Source organism: Balaenoptera musculus, chromosome 5, assembly GCF_009873245.2.
Source record: "Balaenoptera musculus isolate JJ_BM4_2016_0621 chromosome 5, mBalMus1.pri.v3, whole genome shotgun sequence".
NCBI classification, from domain to species: Eukaryota; Metazoa; Chordata; class Mammalia; order Artiodactyla; family Balaenopteridae; genus Balaenoptera; species Balaenoptera musculus.
The window spans coordinates 64,723,644-64,744,542 of record NC_045789.1 but is presented as its reverse complement, the minus strand read 5'-3'; the positions used below and the strand labels follow the sequence as shown (position 1 = coordinate 64,744,542).

The 20,899-nt window shown below is 33.9% G+C and overlaps 1 protein-coding gene across 9 annotated transcripts in view; it reads left to right on the top strand.

The window, feature by feature from the left end:
• EXOC1 (exocyst complex component 1) overlaps positions 1–19,301 on the top strand; it is a 59,707-nt gene extending 40,406 nt beyond the window's left edge. For 5 of the 9 annotated variants that reach the window (XM_036852819.1, XM_036852814.1, XM_036852817.1 and 2 more), the window contains 9 exons: positions 600–644; positions 5,201–5,364; positions 6,003–6,110; positions 7,416–7,492; positions 8,030–8,258; positions 11,951–12,134; positions 13,970–14,169; positions 16,521–16,713; positions 18,302–18,795. In XM_036852819.1, coding sequence (XP_036708714.1) covers positions 600–644; positions 5,201–5,364; positions 6,003–6,110; positions 7,416–7,492; positions 8,030–8,258; positions 11,951–12,134; positions 13,970–14,169; positions 16,521–16,550 — 1,037 coding nt within the window. In that variant the 3' untranslated portion in view covers positions 16,551–16,713; positions 18,302–18,795. Of the gene's footprint in view, positions 1–599; positions 645–5,200; positions 5,365–6,002; positions 6,111–7,415; positions 7,493–8,029; positions 8,259–11,950; positions 12,135–13,969; positions 14,170–16,520; positions 16,714–18,301 lie in introns of all 9 variants that reach the window. The other 4 variants (XM_036852822.1, XM_036852818.1, XM_036852820.1 and 1 more) reach the window with 2 other exon arrangements.
• Positions 19,302–20,899: the final 1,598 nt, after the last annotated feature.

The following is a 20,899-nucleotide window of genomic DNA, read 5'->3' as shown; positions in this document are numbered from 1 at the left end:
ATTCTAGGTGTTCACAAAAAACCAGTTTAAGTTTTTTAGTAGTTCAGGTGTTATTCTAAAATGGTTTTTTAAAGCCTCACTGTATAATGTTCTATCAGATGGAGTATACAATTATTTAGTACAGTGGAGATTCCTTTCAGGAGCTTTCAGTGAATACAAGAGTGTTAATGCATTTAAAGTCTAAATCTACAACTTCATTCTGATAAATTTTCGCTGTATTAAATTATTTACTTGAACTCTGTTTTCTTCAGAAACCAAAACTTGCAAATATAGTCTTTAAATTTAAGTACATCAGCTCAATAAACTTTAAAAAAAATCATTTAAAAGTGTGGGGGAGGCTTACAGATGTAGATATTTTTACCTGAATATTTACATAAAACAGTACATTAAAAGACTAGTAAAGTTTTTTCCCTCATATAATTTTTCAAACAGTAGCTGACCAACTAAACATACATTGCATCTCTCGTTACTTGATGCTCATGGTTCTTTGCATGTGTCTTTTAAACTAGAGCTTTAACTTCCTCTTGTGCATGGTTTGTGCAAATTGCAGTTTATTAACTTGTCTTTGTCTTTGATGCTTGCAACCTAATCCATCACAGCTACACTGCCTCGAAAAGAAAGTGCTGTCAAACAGGAAACAGAGAGTGAGTATGCTTAGTGTATTAGTAGGTATTCTCAATGCATGTTTGTTTAATGTCTAGAAATTAGTTATTTTTCTTGAAAAAAGTTACACCAAAAATACTGATTTCTCTGAGTTGCCAGGTATTGGTGAAAGAAAACCAACATGATGGTAGTGGTATGACTACATCCAAGAAATACATAATATAGTTAAAAATATTTGGTGGGTAGTCAGAAATTTATGAAAAGTCTTAACCATTATACTTTTGTTTTCAGGCTGTGTTTAGAAACTATAAAAATTCTTGCAGATATGGTCAGATTTTACATAATGAAACCAAAGTTTATCTCTAATTGTCCTTATATCTTTTTATCACTTCTTATATCATTTGTCCCTCCTGACCATCAGCAAATAATACAGGGTAGCTGAGAAATATTCAAGAAGAATAAAATGTTTTTATTGTTTAAATTTAATTCTAGTAAAAATATCACATTTTCTTGTAAATGGACTCTTTTAATTCTTTTATGTATGTAGGATATTGTCCAGACATATTGTTCTCATTTTTCCCCATGGCTACGATAGATACCTTTGTTTATACCTAAACTCACGTGTCCCATATTAATATACTTAACGATGGAGGAAACCTGCACAAGCCTCTTAGATAGCCTCATCCACCGGAGGTCAGACAGCAGAAGCAAGAAGAACTACAATCCTGCAGCCTGTGAAACAAAAACCATATTCACAGAAAGATAGACAAGATGAAAAGCCAGAGGGCTATGTACCAGATGAAGGAACAAAATAAAACCCCAGAAAAGCAACTAAATGAAGTGGAGACAGGAAACCTTCCAGAAAAAGAATTCAGAATAATGATAGTGAAGATGACAGAAAAAGAATTCAGAATAATGATAGTGAAGATAATCCAGGACCTCGGAAAAAGAATAGAGGCAAAGATCGAGAAGATGCAAGAAATGTTTAACAAAGACCTAGAAGAATTAAAGAACAAACAAACAGAGATGAACAATACAATAACTGAAATGAAAACTACACTAGAAGGAATCAATAGCAGAATAACTGAGGCAGAAGAACGGATAAGTGACCTGGAAGACAGAATGGTGGAATTCACTGCTGTAGAACAGAATAAAGAAAAAAGAATGAAAAGAAATGAAGACAACCTGAGACCTCTGGGACAACATTAAAGGCAACAACATTAGCATTATAGGGGTCCCAGAAGGAGAAGAGAGAGAGAAAGGACCCAAGAAAATATTTGAAGAGATTATAGTCGAAAACTTCCCTAACATGGGAAAGGAAATAGCCACCCAAGTCCAGGAAGCGCAGCGAGTCCCATACAGGATAAACCCAAGGAGAAACACACCAAGACACATAGTAATCAAATTGGCAAAAATTAAAGACAAAAATTATTGAAAACAACAAGGGAAAAAGGACAAATAACATAAAAGGGAACTCCCATAAGGTTAACAGCTGATTTCTCAGCAGAAACTCTACAAGCCAGAAGGGAGTGGCATGATATACTTAAAGGGATGAAAGGGAGAAACCTACAATCAAGATTACTCTACCCGGCAAGGATCTCATTCAGATTCAATGGAGAAATCAAAAGCTTTACAGACACACAAAAGCTAAGAGAATTCAGCACCACCAAACCAGCTCTACAGCAAATGCTAAAGGAACTTCTCTAAGTGGGAAACACAAGAGAAGAAAAGGACCTACAAAAACAAACCCAAAACAATTAAGAAAATGGTCACAAGAACATACATATCGATAACTACCTTAAATGTGAATGGATTAAATGCTCCAACCAAAAGACACAGGCTTGCTGAATGGATACAAAACCAAGACCCATATATATGCTGTCTACAAGAGACCCACTTCAGACCTAGGGACACATACAGACTGAAAGTGAGGGGATGGAAAAAGATATTCCATGCAAATGGAAATCAAAAGAAAGCTGGAGTAGCAATACTCATATCGGATAAAATAGACTTAAAATAAGAATGTTACAAGAGACAAGGAAGGACACTACATAACGATCAAGGGATCAATCCAAGAAGAAGATATAACAATTATAAATATATATGCACCCAATATAGGAGCACCTCAATACATAAGGCAACTGCTAACAGCTGTAAAAGAGGAAATTGACAGTAACACAGTAATAGTGGGGGACTTTAACACCTCACTTACACCAATGGACGGATCATCCAAAATGAAAATAAATAAGGAAACAGAAGCTTTAAATGATACAATAGACCAGATAGATTTAATTGATATTGATAGAACATTCCATCCAAAAACAGCAGATTACACTTTCTTCTCAAGTGCGTATGGAACATTCTCCAGGATAGATCCCATCTTGGGTCACAAATCAAGCCTCAGTAAATTTAAGAAAATTGAAATCATATCAAGCATCTTTTCTGACCACGATGCTATGAGATTAGAAATGAATTACAGGGGAAAAAACGTAAAAAACACAAACACATGGAGGCTAAACAGTACGTTACTAAATAACCAAGAGATCACTGAAGAAATCAAAGAGGCAATCAAAAAATACCTAGAGACAAGTGACAATGAAAACACGACAATCCAAAACCTATGGGATGCAGCAAAAGCAGTTCTAAATAACCAAGAGATCACTGAAGAAATCAAAGAGACAATCAAAAAATACCTAGAGACAAGTGACAATGAAAACACGACAATCCAAAACCTATGGGATGCAGCAAAAGCAGTTCTAAGAGGGAAGTTTATAGCTATACAAGCCTACCTCAAGAAACAAGAAAAATCTCAAATAAACAATCTAACCTTAAACCTAAAGAAACTAGAGAAAGAAGAATAAACAAAACCCAAAGTTGGCAGAAGGAAAGAAATCATAAAGATCAGAGCAGAAATAAATGAAATAGAAACAAAGAAAATAATGGCAAAGATCAATAAAACTAAAAGCTGGTTCTTTGAGGAGATAAACAAAACTGATAAACCATTAGCCATCAAGGAAAAGAGGGAGAGGACTCAAATCACTAAAATCAGAAATGAAAAAGGAGAAGTTACAACAGACACCGCAGAAATACAAAGCATCCTAAGAGACTACCACCAGCAACTCTATGCCAATAAACTGGACAACCTGGAAGAAATGGACAAATTCTTAGAAAGGTATAACTTCCAAGACTGAACCAGGAAGAAACAGAAAATATGAACAGACCAATCACAAGTAATGAAATTGAAACTGTGATTAAAAATCTTCCAACAAACAAAAGTCCAGGACCACATGCTTCACAGGTGAATTCTATCAAACATTTAGAGAAGAGCTAACACCCATCCTTCTCAAACTCTTCCAAAATATAGCAGAGGAAGGAACACTCCCAAACTCATTCTATGAGGCCACCATCACCCTGATACCAAAACCAGAAAAAGATACTACAAAAAAAGAAAATTACAGACCAATATCACTGATGAATATAGATGCAAAAGTCCTCAACAAAATACTAGCAAACAGAAGCCAACAACACATTAAAAAGATCATACACCATTATCAAGTGGGATTTATCCCAGGGATGCAAGGATTCTTCAATATACGCAAATCAATCAATGTGATACACCATATTAACAAATTGAAGAATAAAAACTATATGATCATCTCAATAGATGCAGAAAAAGCTTTTGACAAAATTCAACACCCATTTATGATAAAAACTCTCCAGAAAGTGGGCATAGAGGGAACCTACCTCAACATAATAAAGGCCATATACGACAAACCCACAGCAAACATTTACATTGGCGCAAACATTTACATTGGGCGATTGAGATTGACATGTATACCCTGATGTGTATAAAATGGATGACTAATAATAACCTGCTTTATAAAAAAACAAAATTTAATTTAAAAATTAAAATATATGTATATAGTTAATGATGTATGTATTATATTTTAGTTGTATTTTAAATATAACAAATTTTCAGAGTGTTTTTTTTTTCTCTTCATTTTGTTTAGTTTTTAAAGAACTGTAATCAGTTCACTTACTGTAAAAGCAGAGTTTCTGGGTTCAGGAGTGTATTAAAGTTGAATCGTGTGTAATTGACTTTTTTGGTAGGGCAAGAATAATTTGATATGGTTCCACCTAATGTGTTGATTTGAGGTGGAGGTGAGTAATATTGGGATATGGCAGTTTTTTTCAGAAATATAACCGTCATGTTAACTAGTACACTAGAGGGTCAGTGACTTTCATCCATATTCATGTCGTTTGAGTGGGAAAGAAATCCTCATCTACTTTAGTCTACAGAAATCATCAGGCAGCTTAATCTTTATGGTGAGACTGGTCGGGGCATAATGTGATCTTTAAGATCTTGTTCAGCCCTATTCTATGATTCTGTATAGTTTCACTGCTCTTTACAGTATGTTCAGGAATAGGACACAAATGTTAATGAAAGAGGACAGCCTACAATCTGTCCCATGTGGTAGATTTGTGCCCTAACTAGTATGAGCCCCAGAAGACCAAGACAGTAGAAGATAACCCTCAGTTATGCTATGGATCTTTTATTCATGAAGGTCACAACTTTTAAAGTTTTATTATTTCTTAGGTCTTCATGGAAGTTCCGGTAAATTAACTGGATCTACTTCTAGTCTAAATAAACTCAGTGTTCAGAGTTCAGGGAATCGCAGATCTCAGTCATCTTCCTTGTTGGATATGGGAAACATGTCAGCCTCTGATCTCGATGTTGCCGACAGAACCAAATTTGATAAGGTAAAATAAAATAACAAGTACTTCTTAAACATTACTATTAGTTTTCTAGCATCAGTTTTTTATTCCTTTAATTGTGTTCAAAGATTTGGGCTCCGTTGGCTCTTTTAATTAACCATATCCTACTTTACAGTTCTGAATCTGAAAAAAATATTGTCAAATGTCAACTGAAATGTGATTTATCAATTAAATGACGTAACAGTTTTATTAAAGTTTGTTATAAATCATAAAGTGCTTGCAATCATAAATCCAGTTATTTGAGCAGCTACAGAGTAAAGAGGAAATAGCTTTTATGAAGCTAAACTGTTCTCTGCAGTGCATTAAATAAGTTTAAAAAGTTTATCTCGTAAAGCAATTATACTCCAATAAAGATGTTAAAAAAAAAAAAAGTTTATCTCTGTGTTCCTCTTTCCAGATTTCGAGTAAATAATTGTTGTGAGTTTTATTTTAAGTATGTTCTGGCCCTGGTATGCCTTGTTAATACTGTGTTGTCCTTTCAATCTTGAAAGTGTTTGTTTTGGGGGTTCTGTTGAGATTATAGATGAAGCATCCCTGGTCCCTGCAGAAAAGTAATTAAATGTGGAATGTTATTTTAAGCATTTTGGTTCAGTTCTTTGTAGGATCATTTTGGTTTTCTTCAGATCTTTGAACAGGTACTAAGTGAACTGGAGCCCCTGTGTCTGGCAGAACAGGACTTCATAAGTAAATTTTTCAAACTACAGCAACATCAAAGCATGCCTGGAACTATGGTATGACTCACATTTATTTATTGGCTAGTATTTATGACCTGTAGCATAATTAACCTAATTAATATATTGCCACAATTTCAATATCAGAACAGAAAAAGACAAAATTTGTAATTAAGGATTTTTTAAATACATTTTGTCATACAAGATAATAAAAACCGTGATAGAGTTTGGGCATCTAATCTAGTATTCCAGACTATTTTAGGCCTAAACATTGTCTAAATTAGTAAGGGGGGAAAATGTCTGAATTTACTTTGCAAAAAACTTTTTTTTTTTTTTTGACCGTGCCGTGTGGCATGCGGGATCTTCCCGGAACAGGGATGGAACCCAGGCCCCGTGCAGTGGAAGCGCGGAGTCCTAACCACTGGACTGCTAGGCAGTTCCCACAAAACACATTATTTAAAAAACAGTTTTAGTAATCATCAAGAAAAAATAGAACTAAAAAAATAAAAAAGACGTTTGCGTATATACCATGGTCTTTTTTATAAAGAAAGTAAGAAAGAAAAAAAATGGGGAGGCCTCAAATCCGAATCTTATGGCTTTGTTACTAACTAGCTATGAGTCCTTAAAGCAATTATTTAATCCCTGTTTTTCCTCATCTGTGCAATAGGTATAATAATACCTATTCATCTTGCTTCTCTGATGGCATAAGTGTAAGAAAATAAAATGAGAGATTTGTAAGAATATTTTGAAGAACTTAAAAGCACAGTGCAAATTGAGTGATTTTTTTTAGATTAAGGTCATCTTAAAAAAGAGAACCAACATATCAAAAGCAGGCCTAAAATGAATGACAAATTAATTATTTTAAATGGTTAGGGACTTGTTGTTGTAAGTGGTCCAGGTAGTTAATATGTTTACTTGTTAGCTTCTGTAAGAACTTTCGGTAGCATTTTTTAATACCAAAATTTTATTAAAATGATCATTGAGATTTCTTTAATTTTTAAAATTCTCTCTTAAAAGTTGTTTTTGGATGTTTTTAGCTTTTTGTTGAGCTGCCTTTCCATTCCCATGCTGCCTCTGAGCCTCCTCAACCTTCTCTCTCCGCCTTTCCCCTCATGTGCACACATACAAACACAACTTCTCATGCCACAGTAATTCTCAGATAAAATCTAAGAACAAAGCACTTCCTGAACATTCTTAAACAGCATACTGAATTGTATAGTTTTGTCGGTAATACTGCCTTTAAAAATCATTATTTCTCATAATATATTATCTCCTAGGAATTTTAAGACTGAGCAGGCTATTGCTATATAAACTAGTCAAATTGTTGGTCTTTTATTATGTAAAGTACCTGAATAATTTTTTCAGACTGAAGCAGAGGACCTAGATGGAGGAACGTCGTCACGGCAACATAATGCTGGCACACCACTGCCTGTTTCATCTGAGTACGTGTTTGTTACTATCTATTGTTTATTTTGGGAAAAAAATAAACGTTAAATTGAGCAGAAAGGAGTGCTGCTCAGTGAGGAGTGAGGAGTTCAGAAGACTCTCCATAACTGACAGCACTCAGAGCATCAGCCTGTGTGCCCGGTATCTTATCGAACATCTTACTGAAGTAAAATTGGTCCTGTTTATGGCTCTTTGGCTCTTCTTTACTATAGCAATCACAGAAATGCAATCAATTTTGATATTTGCTGGTAGGAAGTAGCATTTGAATTGCAGTGTATTTCTCAGAAATCACAAAGTACATTTCAGGACCCAGTTTTACAAATGACCAAGTTATTTTGAGTGATAAAACTTAACTTCAAAAAAATATGTTTATATTGGAAACCACTATAGGATAATTAGTTCATCATATTTGGACAGTGTTAGTTGAAATATCAAATTTTAGTCATTTTGTGTATACCCGGGGGATAAAGTTGAAGATGAATACACCTGAAGCTTGTAATAACTTTTCTATATTTTGTATGTTTTCTGAACAGGAAAGATATGATTCGCCAAATGATGATTAAAATATTTCGCTGCATTGAGCCAGAACTGAACAACCTGATTGCATTAGGAGACAAAATCGATAGCTTTAACTCCCTTTACATGCTAGTCAAAATGAGTCATCATGTGTGGACTGCACAAAATGTGGACCCTGCTTCTTTTCTAAGTACTACATTGGGAAATGTTTTGGTGACTGTCAAAAGGAACTTTGATAAATGTATTGTAAGTTCGTTTTTTTTGTTTTGTTTTTTGTTTTTGTTTGTTTTTTAATAACTTAGAATTCTAACTGTTGCAAAAAAAATGTATTTAAGCCAAGAGATTTCCAGCTTTCCACTGTGGGATCTACTGCCCAAAGCCTTGAAGCAGGGTGTTGGCTACAATTTACATGAACAGAGTTAGTTGGATGGTGCTGTGCCAGCTAGTTTCCCATCTACACTGTGAATCTTGGCAAGTTCTGGAGTAGGTGGCATGGAGGCAGCAGCTGCATAAGAGATCCACTAAGTAACTGAAATCTCAGTTGACTATTAATGACCATAGATTTAATGAAACAGTTGAAACTATCACTTGAATTTATTGTTTTTCTTCTTTTAATATACTCCAATAAGATAATTAATAACTGGATTATTTTAATTGCTTATTTAAATTAGTTTATTAGTTTAATAGCTTTAATTAATAATCATATTGCTTTATTTTAAGAATAAATTGTTCTTATGTTAACTTTTGGCAATCACCATTTTCCTCCTTCTAATAAGGAAAAAAAATCATTAACTTTTTTTTTTTCTGTTAGGTTTTGGTAAGCTTGTAGGTATGAACTGGACTGGGCCAGGTTCTAAAAAAAAAGTTTCATTTTATTAATATATTTAGTATATAAAAGTGGATATTTATCATCTGAATTTTTCTACTGTGTAACCTCTAAGTTAAATCCAGCTTTTGAATAGCCATAGAATAATGGGAGAATAATAAAAATATTAAGGGCAATTAAAATCCATATCATTTTTTATACTTTCTAAAAATATTTATTGAGATTCTGAAAGTTTAAAAACAGTCTGTGTCCACTGTAGAAACTTAAATGTCATCTCAACAGTCTTGTTAATCCTCCTTCCCTACCAAGTGATTTCACTTGGCATTTGAAATATTATGAAATTTAACCATTTAAGGCTTATCCTCTTCCCTACCCTGCCTTCTCCAGAGGTGATGATAAACCTGGAAGGTCTGATTGCAAGCTGATAGCCAAAAGGAAAAGGAAGAACTACCAAAGGCTAAGATAATGAGTCCCATTTAACATAACTGGAACACTGAATCATGAGGACACTATACATTTACAGAATATGAAGGTTCTGTTGCTTTTATCAGGAAAATATAACTTTATATAATACCTCTCAACCCAATAGAACATAGTTGTTGAAAGCATAAGATGTAGTATCAGGTAGATGTAGACATGGGTTCAAATGAAGTGCTTAGCACATTGCCTGGCACAGAATAAGAGCTTACTAATGGATCACTTGCAATGGTGGTGGTGGTGGTGATAATAGTACTAGTAATTAATAATAGTTTATTAAAGAATGTTCATGTTACTCTCAAGACTGGGAAGTGAAGAAAGCAAAATTAACCTAGACAAAGGTATAAACTCATTTTCTCCTAAATTGCGTGTATTTCTAAAGGATATACCTCTTATCACCAAAGGGAGAAGGATGGTTCCTTCTGCTGTCTGTCATCACTCTCTGTTTCTTATTTTAACTCATGTCTTCTCAGTGTCTGGTTGATTTTGTGTGCTCAGTAAGTGTTATATGTTTTGGTACATGAGACAATATCAGAACCTAGGGCATAATGAATGGGTAATGAATGGGTCTTTGTGTATTAAGACAGAAACATGAATGTCAGATGACTGCAGAAAGTGGAATAGACAGCACCTGAGTTTGGCACTTTCATCTGGTGACCAAGCCCAAACTATTCTTCAAGGAACAGGGCTAAAAATGTTAGCCTAGCAAGAACCAGAGATAAAATTAGAAAGTAACTGACACATCAAGTTCTACCAAGCTGGACTCTGCAGTCCAGTACATTTCCTAGCTGCATTTAGTTTGCTTTTCAGGATTCCTCACACTATAGTGACATGGATTTGCACTCTTAAACCTTTGAAAATAATAAGATTTGGCTGTCTTATCATTGTTTATTCTTGCCTTCTTTGTCGTAGATTAATTAACCATATAAGCACAGGTTTATTTCTGGGCTCTCTGTTCTGTTCCATAAATCTATGTATCTGTTTCTGTACCGGTACCATACTGTTTTGATGACTGTAGTTTTGTAGTATAGTTTGAATTCAAGGAGCATAGTACGTCTGGCTTTGTTCTTCTTTCTCCAGATTGCTTTGACTATTATGGTCTTTTGTGTTTCCATAGCAATTTTAGAATTATTTGTCCTAGTTCTGTGAAAAATGCCATTGGTATTTTGATAGGGATTGCACTGACTCTCTTGATTGCCTTGGGAAGTATGGTCATTTTAACAATATTAATTCTTCCAATCGTTGAGCATGGTTTATCTTTCCATTTGTTTGTGTTGTCTTCAGTTTTTTTCACCAGTGTCTTACAGTTTTCAGAGTACAAGTCTTTTACCTCCATGGTTAGATTTATTCCTAGGTATTTTATTCTTTTTGTTACAACTGTAAATGGGATTGTTTTCTTAATTTCTCTTTCTGATGGTTCCTTATTAGTATACAGAAACACAACAGATTTCTGTATATTAACTTTGTTATCTGCAGTCTTGCTGAATTCATTTATTCTAAGAGTTTTTTGGTGGCATCTTTAGGATTTTCTATGTATACTATCATGTCATCTGCAGACAGTGAGAGTTTTACATCTTCCTTTCCAATTTAGATTCCTTTTATTTCTTTTTTTTATTCCTTTTATTCTTTTATTTCTTTTTCAATTTAGATTCCTTTTCTTTTATTTCTTTTTCTTTAGAGTCCTTTTATTTCTTTTTCTTATTTCTTACTTATTTCTTATTTCTTACTTCTTTTTCTTACCTTTTGCTGTGACTGGGACTTCCAATAACATATTGAATAAAAGAACAATTACTTTTCTAAGCCACATGTCATATGGTTTTCAGGTTTTACCCCCAAAACCTCAACACAATGAAATTTTAGGTAAGAGTTGAAAATGATCCAACACTACTTGGCAATGTAATTTTTACTGTGAATAGATCTAGATAACCTGAGAAGTACACAGAACCATAATTGAACCCACGGATCATTTTGAACCCAAGTGTCTAGATTCTGTCTATATGAAACATCTCTTTTGCACTTCGTCACCATCATACAGAAGCACTTTGCTTACATATTTAGAATAAGTAACTAATAGATACATGGAAAATTATATAATACAAATCCATAGTAGAAATGCCTGTTTTCCTTCTCTGTTCTCATACCCCAAAAATACAGAACTTCTCTATCCAAACAAGTTTTAGGCTGGTGTGATTTGGAAATAAACTATGGTTCTCAAACTTGACCTCATAGCCACCAACCAGAAATAATGTTGAGAAATCCTGTGTGTGCTCTGATATCTGCTCTGCCCCAGAATGGGCAATCACTGTATACTTATCTTTCGTAAATGATAAAAATGTTTATTGGTTGTTTTTACTTTAAACAAAGACCTGAGGTTCACAAGCTTTGATTGCATCTTGTTTTAAATAATTTGTATATTTTTCCTTGACTTTATTTTCTTATGTAAAATATATGTACTTTTTAATCTGTAGAAATAGTTTTTCGTAGTTATCCCTATTAATCTTTATTTAGTAAACATTCAAAATGTTCTAGGTATTAAATTATGTCCTGTCTCTATGATATATACATTTGCTTTTTATTATATGCTGTTTCTAAGTTGCTTGGCTATTTTTCTCCTTTGCGTTCTGCCTATCTTTAGAGTAACCAAATAAGGCAAATGGAGGAAGTAAAGATCTCCAAGAAGAGTAAAGTAGGAATTCTCCCATTTGTTGCTGAATTTGAAGAATTTGCTGGACTTGCAGAATCAATCTTTAAAAATGCTGAGCGTCGTGGAGATCTAGATAAAGCATATACTAAACTTATCAGAGGAGTGTTTGTTAATGGTAAGCTTGTGTTACATTCTAAAGAATTTTTTGGTTGATTGTTTTCATTATTTCTGGTAAGTTAGAAGTTGGGGACAGATGTGTTCATTATTTTGCATATTCTATAGTCTTTTTTAAGTTTTCTGAAATTAAAGATTTCTTAAATTTGAAAAATAAGCAGTACATAAAACCCATTTGTATTCACCAGGAACCCCTTATATTTTAGGGTTCATATGTGCTTATCACTATGGAAAATTGAAATTCATTGTTTAAACACAAAAAATGATCTCCCAGATTACATTGCTTTTTAGCAAGAGTCTTCCAGAGATGATCAGCAGTGATGTCTGTGTAACCTTAAACAAATCAATTCACTTCTTTAGACCTGTTTTCATATGTGTCACATATGGTAGATTAATGCTAAAATACTATAATTCACCGTCTTCCTATGTCAGACCACACAATTAAGTTACAGAAACAGTGTGGATGTGTTGTTTAATTTGAAATAAATGATCTGATTGCACCTATTCAGGAATTTTTAAAGCTAAAAAATTGACAGGAAGTTATAGATAACATATTTTCAGTGGAAACAGGTTTAGGGGAAAGATAGATTAATTATATGATTGAATGTTTGTATGGTTGATAGTTCTTTTAAAATTCAAAGTAGCTTTGCATTTTCTGATTGTAAAGTAATATATGGTCATTACATACCCCCAAAAATCAGCAAACTGATTTTAAAAATCAGGAAGAAAATAAGGATAATTTGTAATCTAATCATGCAAAGATAACATTTAATTTTTCACTGCTAAACTTTTGAGTATATCTCTCTCGCTGGTGTATATGTGCATATTGGTGTTGTTCTCTAATTTTAAAAGTTTTATCATACCTTACACACTGTTTTGGAACCTACTATACTCTATACTTCTAGTGTCTTTCCTTGTCTATTAATATAGATAACCATAATCATTTTTAATGATTGCATAGTATTCCATGTATCATTATTTATTTACCACATCTTTTGTTAATAGGCATTTAGTTTGTTTCCAGTTTCCTCCATATATTTTTGTATACTTGTCCAATAATTTCCTTAGGGTCAATTATTAGAAATGGAATTACTGGGTCAAAAGTTTTGTGTCTGTGTTGAGGCTTTTGCCAAATAGCCACATAGAAAGATTATACCAGTTTAGTGCTTTGAGCATTTGGTGAAAGTTTCTATCACATCTGCATCAAAGCCCAATATTACTAGGTATTATCAATCTTTTTATTCTTTGTAAACCTGAAAGACTATAAATCAATTTTGTTTATGGTATGTTTTACCATGCAAGATCTTTCAAATTTTATTTGAAATATTTATTCATCTTTCTCTTTATGATTCTAAGTTTTGGGCCATTCTTAGAAAGTTCATACTATCACAAAATTATTTCTTTAATTGGCTTTATTTTTCTTAGTACTTATGATTGTATTTATTTATTTATTTGCTTTTAACATTTTAAGTACTTGAGCAATTTAGAATTTGTTTGTCTGAAAGATGTGAAATAGGAATCCAAATTTAGTGTATTCAGAAGGACCAGCTAGTTGTCCTAAACATTTTGAATAATTCATCATTTCCCCACTGATTTGAAAAGCCACCTTTATTCTATACTAAGTTTCCATATATATGTATTTGGGACTGTTTTAGAATGATTTTTTATTAGGTTTACGTAGATGTGAAGATCCTTCAATACAATATATTTTATTAAGTCCAGAAATGTGCTTACTTCTTATACTTACAAATGAAAAAAATCATGTAAATTTTTCCTAGCTAAATATGGTTATACTTATATCAGGATGTTACTATGTTTTTCCTGTTTTCATCTTAGTGGAGAAAGTAGCTAACGAAAGCCAGAAGACGCCCAGGGATGTAGTCATGATGGAAAACTTCCACCATATTTTTGCAACACTTTCTCGTTTGAAAATCTCATGTCTAGAAGCTGAAAAAAAAGAAGCCAAACAAAAATACACAGATCACCTTCAGTCTTACGTCATTTACTCTTTAGGACAACCTCTTGAAAAACTAAATGTAAGTATATTTTCATTCAGTGTATCTTTCCTGGTTTTGAACCTGTGTACATGTGAATAACACAGTAGACATTTGTTTTAAATTTGCTCATATATTGATGCAGGAGGATAAGGAAGGAGAGACTCAGATACTTAAGCTGCCAGTGTGCCAGGACACTGCTAGATGTTTTATATACATTATTTCTTTTAGTTCCTATAAACAGTGATGTGGGGTAAGATGGTATTATCCCCATTTTACAAACGAAGAAACAAAGTAAATGAAAAGTTATAATAACTGGAAAGTAGCAAAGCTGGGGGATGAACCATAGATTTAGGCTTTTCCATTATACCAGACTCTTTTATTTCTTACCTCATAAATGGCTAACCTTTATCCCTAGTTCAGATGAAGATTTTGAAAACTTTATCAAGATAAAAGGAAAACCAAAAATTGTTTTGTTCATTGCCTTTTCTTTTCCCTTCTTTTCTTGACTTCTCATTCCCCAGAGCAAGTCTGATCATTAAAAGTGAGAAATGAGGGACTTCCCTGGTGGTCCAGTGGTAAAGAATCTGCCTTCCAATGCAGGGGACACGGGATCGGGGAACTAAGATCCCACATGCCGCGGGGCAACTGAGCCCGCGTGCCACAACTACTGAGCTCGTGCACCTCAACTAGAGAGCCCAAGTGCCGCAAATTACAGAGCCCACGCGCTCTGGAGCCTGTGCGCCACAACAGAAGAGCCCGCATATCACAACTAAGACCCAACACAGCCAAAAAATAATAAATAATAAATAAACAAAATAAATATTTTTTAAAAAGTGAGAAATGATAGTTTTAGAGAGTTGTGCAACATAGTAGAAGCTTAAATGGACCCTTCTAACTAACTTTGTCCACAATATGATTAGTCATCTTCTATAAGTTTTTAACTTGAAATGAGTCAAATAAAAATTATGTATCTGTTGTCGATAATTCAAAGAATTGTTTTGATTAAAAGACATTTAATCAAATGCAGAACCAGTTCTTTCTAAAACTTAAGAACAGACAGATATTCCTTTAGGGTAGAAGGTTGGTCTCAGACCTAAAGCCTACGTGATACTTACCTGCAACATAGAGGCACTTCCTTTGAAATCAAATTTAAAGCAGAAACATTGATAGACCCCTTATTATTTAACATTGTTATGGAAGATCTAGCCAATGCAATAAGACCGAAACATAAAGATATACAAAGGAGAGTCAAGGTTATAATTACCTATATATAATATGAAAGTCTATGTAGAAACAAAATTTTAAAATTACCAGGAATAGACTTGTCCAAAAATTACTGTCAAAAAATTAATAATTTATAAGAATAAATAAATAATAATTGCTAAGAAAATTTTAGAGAAAAGTAATGACTGGATTTGGCTTGTCGATATTAAGTCGTATTGTGCTCAAATAAAGACTTGCCAATCAATATGCATATTAAAAGACCAATTATACTTAAAAGACAATCTGAGGAGAATATTTGCAACACCATGTCAGTATATTTAATATAAAAGATCTTTTTAAAATCAATAAGGAAAGCACTAAGACCTCAACATATAAATGGGCAAGGGTTCTGAATGTACCACTAAGCATCTGAAAAGCAGGTTAACTTCATTTATAGCCAAAGAATTGTGAAATAAAATGACAAACTTTTTTCACTTTTTAAAGTGGAAAAGATTTGTTTTTTAATTGTGCTAATGCTGATGATAGTATGGTAAGATAACATTCTCATATACTGTTGACAGAAATATAAACTGATTGAACTTTCCTGGGAAGCAATTTGTGTATATGAAGAGTCTTCAGAATGCTTAACAATTATACTCCTCAACTGAGGAATTATAGTCTAGAAATTTATGCTGGCTAGTAATCAATAATGTGGGTAAATACTTACGAATGAAAGTTATTTGTGATGACTGTATTTATAAGAGTTTTTTTTTTTTTTTTTGATGAGTAGATTTTGCCAACTCCAAAAAAAAAGAGTGAAAAATATTAAATACCCAATACTGGAGGAATGAATAAACAAATTGTAGTTCAGTCATTGGAAGGAACATTATGCAGCCATTAAAATTTATACTTTGGGAAAACATATAAAATATTAAGTGGAAAAACAGCATGCAAAATTATAATCTCATTTATGTACTCACACATCAAAAGACTAGCAGGAAATCTAAAATGTTGACAGTGGTTATCTCTGAGTGGTATGATAATAGCTGATTATTATTTTATCCTTTATATTTTCACACATTGATTTTTACATAATGAATATATACTATTTTATAATCTGATTTTTTTTTTAATTTAAGTGGTCATGAAAGCAGTTCTTAGCTATATTTCTTTCTATTTCCTCGAAGCATTCTTTGAAGGCGTTGAAGCTCGGGTAGCACAGGTATAAGAGAAGAGGACGTAAGCTTCAAATTGCATTTAACAACAAGAACTCCGAAAAGTTATTAAAGAGTATCCTGGAAAGTGAAGTAAAAAAAAGGTCTAGATAACCTCTACAAGAAGGTTGACAAACATTTATGTGAAGAGGAGAACTTACTCCAGGTATGCTTTAGTTCTTTGAACCATCCTAGATTGCACATCCTTACATATATTGCTTTTCTCCAAAATATTCCTCTAGAAATACTATGCATTTTCTAATTTTAGTGTAGGAGGAAAGTTCCACAAGGTACAGACCAGATTAATGAATTGTGAGGGGAAGAAAGGAGTAATATTTATATAAGTTTATATGGCTATTCTTGTTTATTTTGTATTTCTTTTTTATTGTTTTGAGGCATTAAGTTGTTTTTCTTTTGTTTGGGGATGGGTTTTTTCATTTTGTTTTAGTTTTGAGCGTAGCAAGGAAATGGAATGGTGTATAGTACAGTGGAGTGATTCTGAGCATGGGGGTTGGAGCTGGAAATGGGTTCATAATCTGGCTCCAGATAAAGCTTCATGGTTTGGGGCAAATTACTTCACCTCTCTGAGCCTCAATTTCCTGATTTGAAAAGTAGAAATAATACCTCTCCTGTATAGTGGGCACTACTATTACTGTCATTGCCATTTTATACATGAGAAAATCAAAGCTTAGAGAGGTGGAGTAATATGACCATGATCCCATAGCTAATGAATGGTAGAGTCAGATTTAAACTGCCAACTGAGCCATCATTCTTTATAAGCCATACTAAAAGGCCCAAAGATGAGTGAGAATAATTCTGATTTTAACACCATGGAAGGCTTCATGAAGGCCTTCCAGGTGGATGAAATACCATGAGCTAAAAGATGAGAAGCAAAAAAGTGTAAATAAAACTGTTTAGTAAATAGTCTTAAGTTGTCTATTAGCAATTTAGGGTTTATGAGATTTAGGGTTTATAAGGAAAAATCCCCTCAACTGGCAGATAGGGATGATTTCATAGTACCCACCTCACCAGGTTGTCATGAGACTTAAAAAGGATAATGTATACATAAAGCACTTTGTACTGTGCTGATATGAAATAAGTCAATAAATATAACCTATTAATATTAGCTACTATGTCAATGTGTGTATCAGATTCTGTCTTGATAATTGTCTGCATCGTGATTTCCACTTCCAGATTATAAATTCCTTTGATTGCAGGTGATTGGTCTGACTCATCTTGGTGTCCTCCATGGCATCAAGCAATGTTTTGCATCATCAGTTTTAGATAAAGAAATTGTTAAACTTTCACATGAAATGAAATTTAAGCATTCAGTGTTGCATTTCATTTAATCATTAGTCTTAGTTTCATACATAGTTGTGCATATCCACATCGCTGTTGGATATTGGAGTAAATATAATAACAGGTAAATGTAATGAGTGCTTACTGTGTCACACTGTTCTGAGCACTTTACGTGTATCCACTCATTTAACCTCACCTGAAGCTTGTGAGGAAGGTATTATTATCATTACCCCAGTTTACAGATAAGGAACTTGAGGCACAGAGCAATGATGTAACATACTCAAGGTCACAAACCTTATAAGTGGAAGGAGCTAGTTTCTAGCTCCAGAATGTATGTTCTTAACTATTATGCTATTCTAAATCCTTAGAATATATCTTGACATTATTTCTACATACTTGACTGTGTATTATTTCCATTCATAGTTTAATGACTCTTATTTTCATTTTTATTATAGGTGGTATGGCACTCCATGCAGGATGAATTTATACGCCAGTACAAGCATTTTGAAGGCTTGATAGCTCGCTGTTATCCTGGATCTGGTGTTACAATGGAATTCACTATTCAGGACATTCTGGATTATTGCTCCAGCATTGCACAGTCCCACTAAACCTTACAAAAGAAGAAAAGATAAATGAAAAAAGCACTCTGAGTACACCAGACACTATTCAAAAAACATCAAGCAACCGTTTGGAGAACCAGACTTGAAATTTTATGTATGAATGTCAGATAAATGGGTAGTACCATACCACAAATATTCAAAAGTGAAAGTACCAACCTATGTGGCAGTTTCATTTGCCCAATAAGTTGTGTACTAAAAGCATTTATCTCAGGCTTCCCTGGTGGTGCAATGGTTAAGAATCCGCCTGCCAATGCAGGAGACACGGATTCACGCTCTGGTCCAGGAAGATCCCACATGCCGCGGAGCAGCTAAGCCCGTTTCCCACAACTGCTGAAGTCTGCGCACCCTAGAGCCCATGCTCTGCAACAAGAGAAGCCACTGCAATGAGAAACCTGCACACCACAACGAAGAGTAGCCCCTGCTCGCCGCAACTAGAGAAAGCCCACGTGCAGCAACGAAGACCCAATGCAGCCAAAAATTAATTAATTAATTAATTAATTAATTTAAAGTATTTATCATAAATGCCTTTATCATTTTTCTAGACTGTCCGGGAAATTTTCCTGTATTGCCTCGCTTCTTATATTTAAGAGTGGTTATCCTATGTGTAATGCATTGGGAGTTCTTCAGTTTTCACTAATTCAGTATTGCTTACAAATGTAACTACTACAATTTTGTATAGAACTTTTTCCCTCTAACTAATGTATATATGGATAGGGATCTTGTGATGATCAGTTGTAAACTTGGAATTTGAGGATTATGTGACTCTGTGTAGCAGTGAATCTAAAATAAAGAAGTTTTCAAAAAAATTAAAATTTGGTAGTATTATTCTTAGATCTATCATGCTATCATTTGTATAAAAGCAAGTTCTTATAAAATCAGTATATAAAAATGAATTACATGTCCATTTACCATAAACCACTTAAAAGTATAATAAGATAATAAGAAAAATAAAACCATTTATAATAGCATTAAAAACATTTAGTATTTAGGACTAAATCTAACAAAACATGTGCTATGGACTGAATTGTGTCCCCTCAAAATTGCTATATGGAAGCCCTAACCATAACCTGCCATGTGACTGTATTAGAGATAAGGCCTTTAAGGGGGTGATTGAGGTTAAATGAGGTCATAAGGGTGGACCCTGATCCAGTAGAACTGGTACCCTTATGAGAAGAGACACCAGAGCCCTCTGTCTACAATGTGAGGACACAGCAAGAAGGCAGCCATCTGCAAGGCAGGAAGAGAGACCAGAACCCAGCCATTCTGGTGCCCTGATCTCAAACTTCCAGCCTCCAAAACCATGAGAAAATAAATTTCTGTTGTTTAAATCACCTGATCTCTGGTATCTTGTTATGGCAGCCTGAGCTGACTAACACAAAATGAGTATAAGACCTTTATGGAGAAAATTATAAAATTATTAAAAGATATTTTAAAAGGCTTAAATAAGTAGAGGACTATTTCATGTTTCCAGATAAGAACACATAACATGGTAGAAATGAGAGTTATTCCCAAATTTAAAAATTCAGTGCAAACTTCCAGTTTCCAGTCCAGCAAGTAAGCTTGAAAATCACCTCTCCATCCTAACAACAAGTAAAAAGCTGAAAAAACTTAAAAGCAACTCTTCTTAAAACTATAAGAGAAGGTCACAGGGCAAACCACTGCCACAATTGGAGAGATCAATAGAACAGGGAGAATTACAACTTACTGAAACCTCCATAGGAACCAGTGCTAAAGTAGGAAAAACAACTGTAATTGACAAATTGCTGGAGATGAGTGTGGATAAGTCAGAGAAATAAAATCTCTGGGGGAACCCAGTCTTTGGGGGTAAAACTTTTGTGAGTTTTACCTCCTATAGCTCTACCAAGTTCTCACATTGAATATCGGAGAAAAATTCCCTTGTGCTTCTAGCAAAGGGAGGGAAAAAGGAACCAATTTGAAATATGCCAGAATATTCTACTCTTAACAAAGTCTGCTGTCAGGAGAATTATTTAACCAGAGCCTAACTGATCTGGGAGAAGGGAAACACCCAACTCCAGTTGACTCAAGCCTTCCACATGGAATGGAAGAGAAATACCCAACTTCAGCCCACTCTAGTCATCCTTTTCCACCTAAAGGGGGAGAGGGCACTGAAAAGCACAGGTAAAGTTCACAGTCAAGAGTACAGGCTCATTAAAAGACTGAGACCTTATCTTAGGGCTACAGAGCGCTTCCTCTCCCTCTACACCTCACCATCACCTTACTAAGACCTATTTACAACAGTCCTTTTTACCCAGTACATCATTATTTGACTACCAAGAAAAAATTATAAGACATACTAAAAGGCAAAGAACAGTTTGAAGAGACAAAACAAGCATTAGAACAGACTCAGATATGGCAGGGATGTTGGAATTATCAGATCAGGAATTCAAAATAACTATGATTACTATGCTAAGG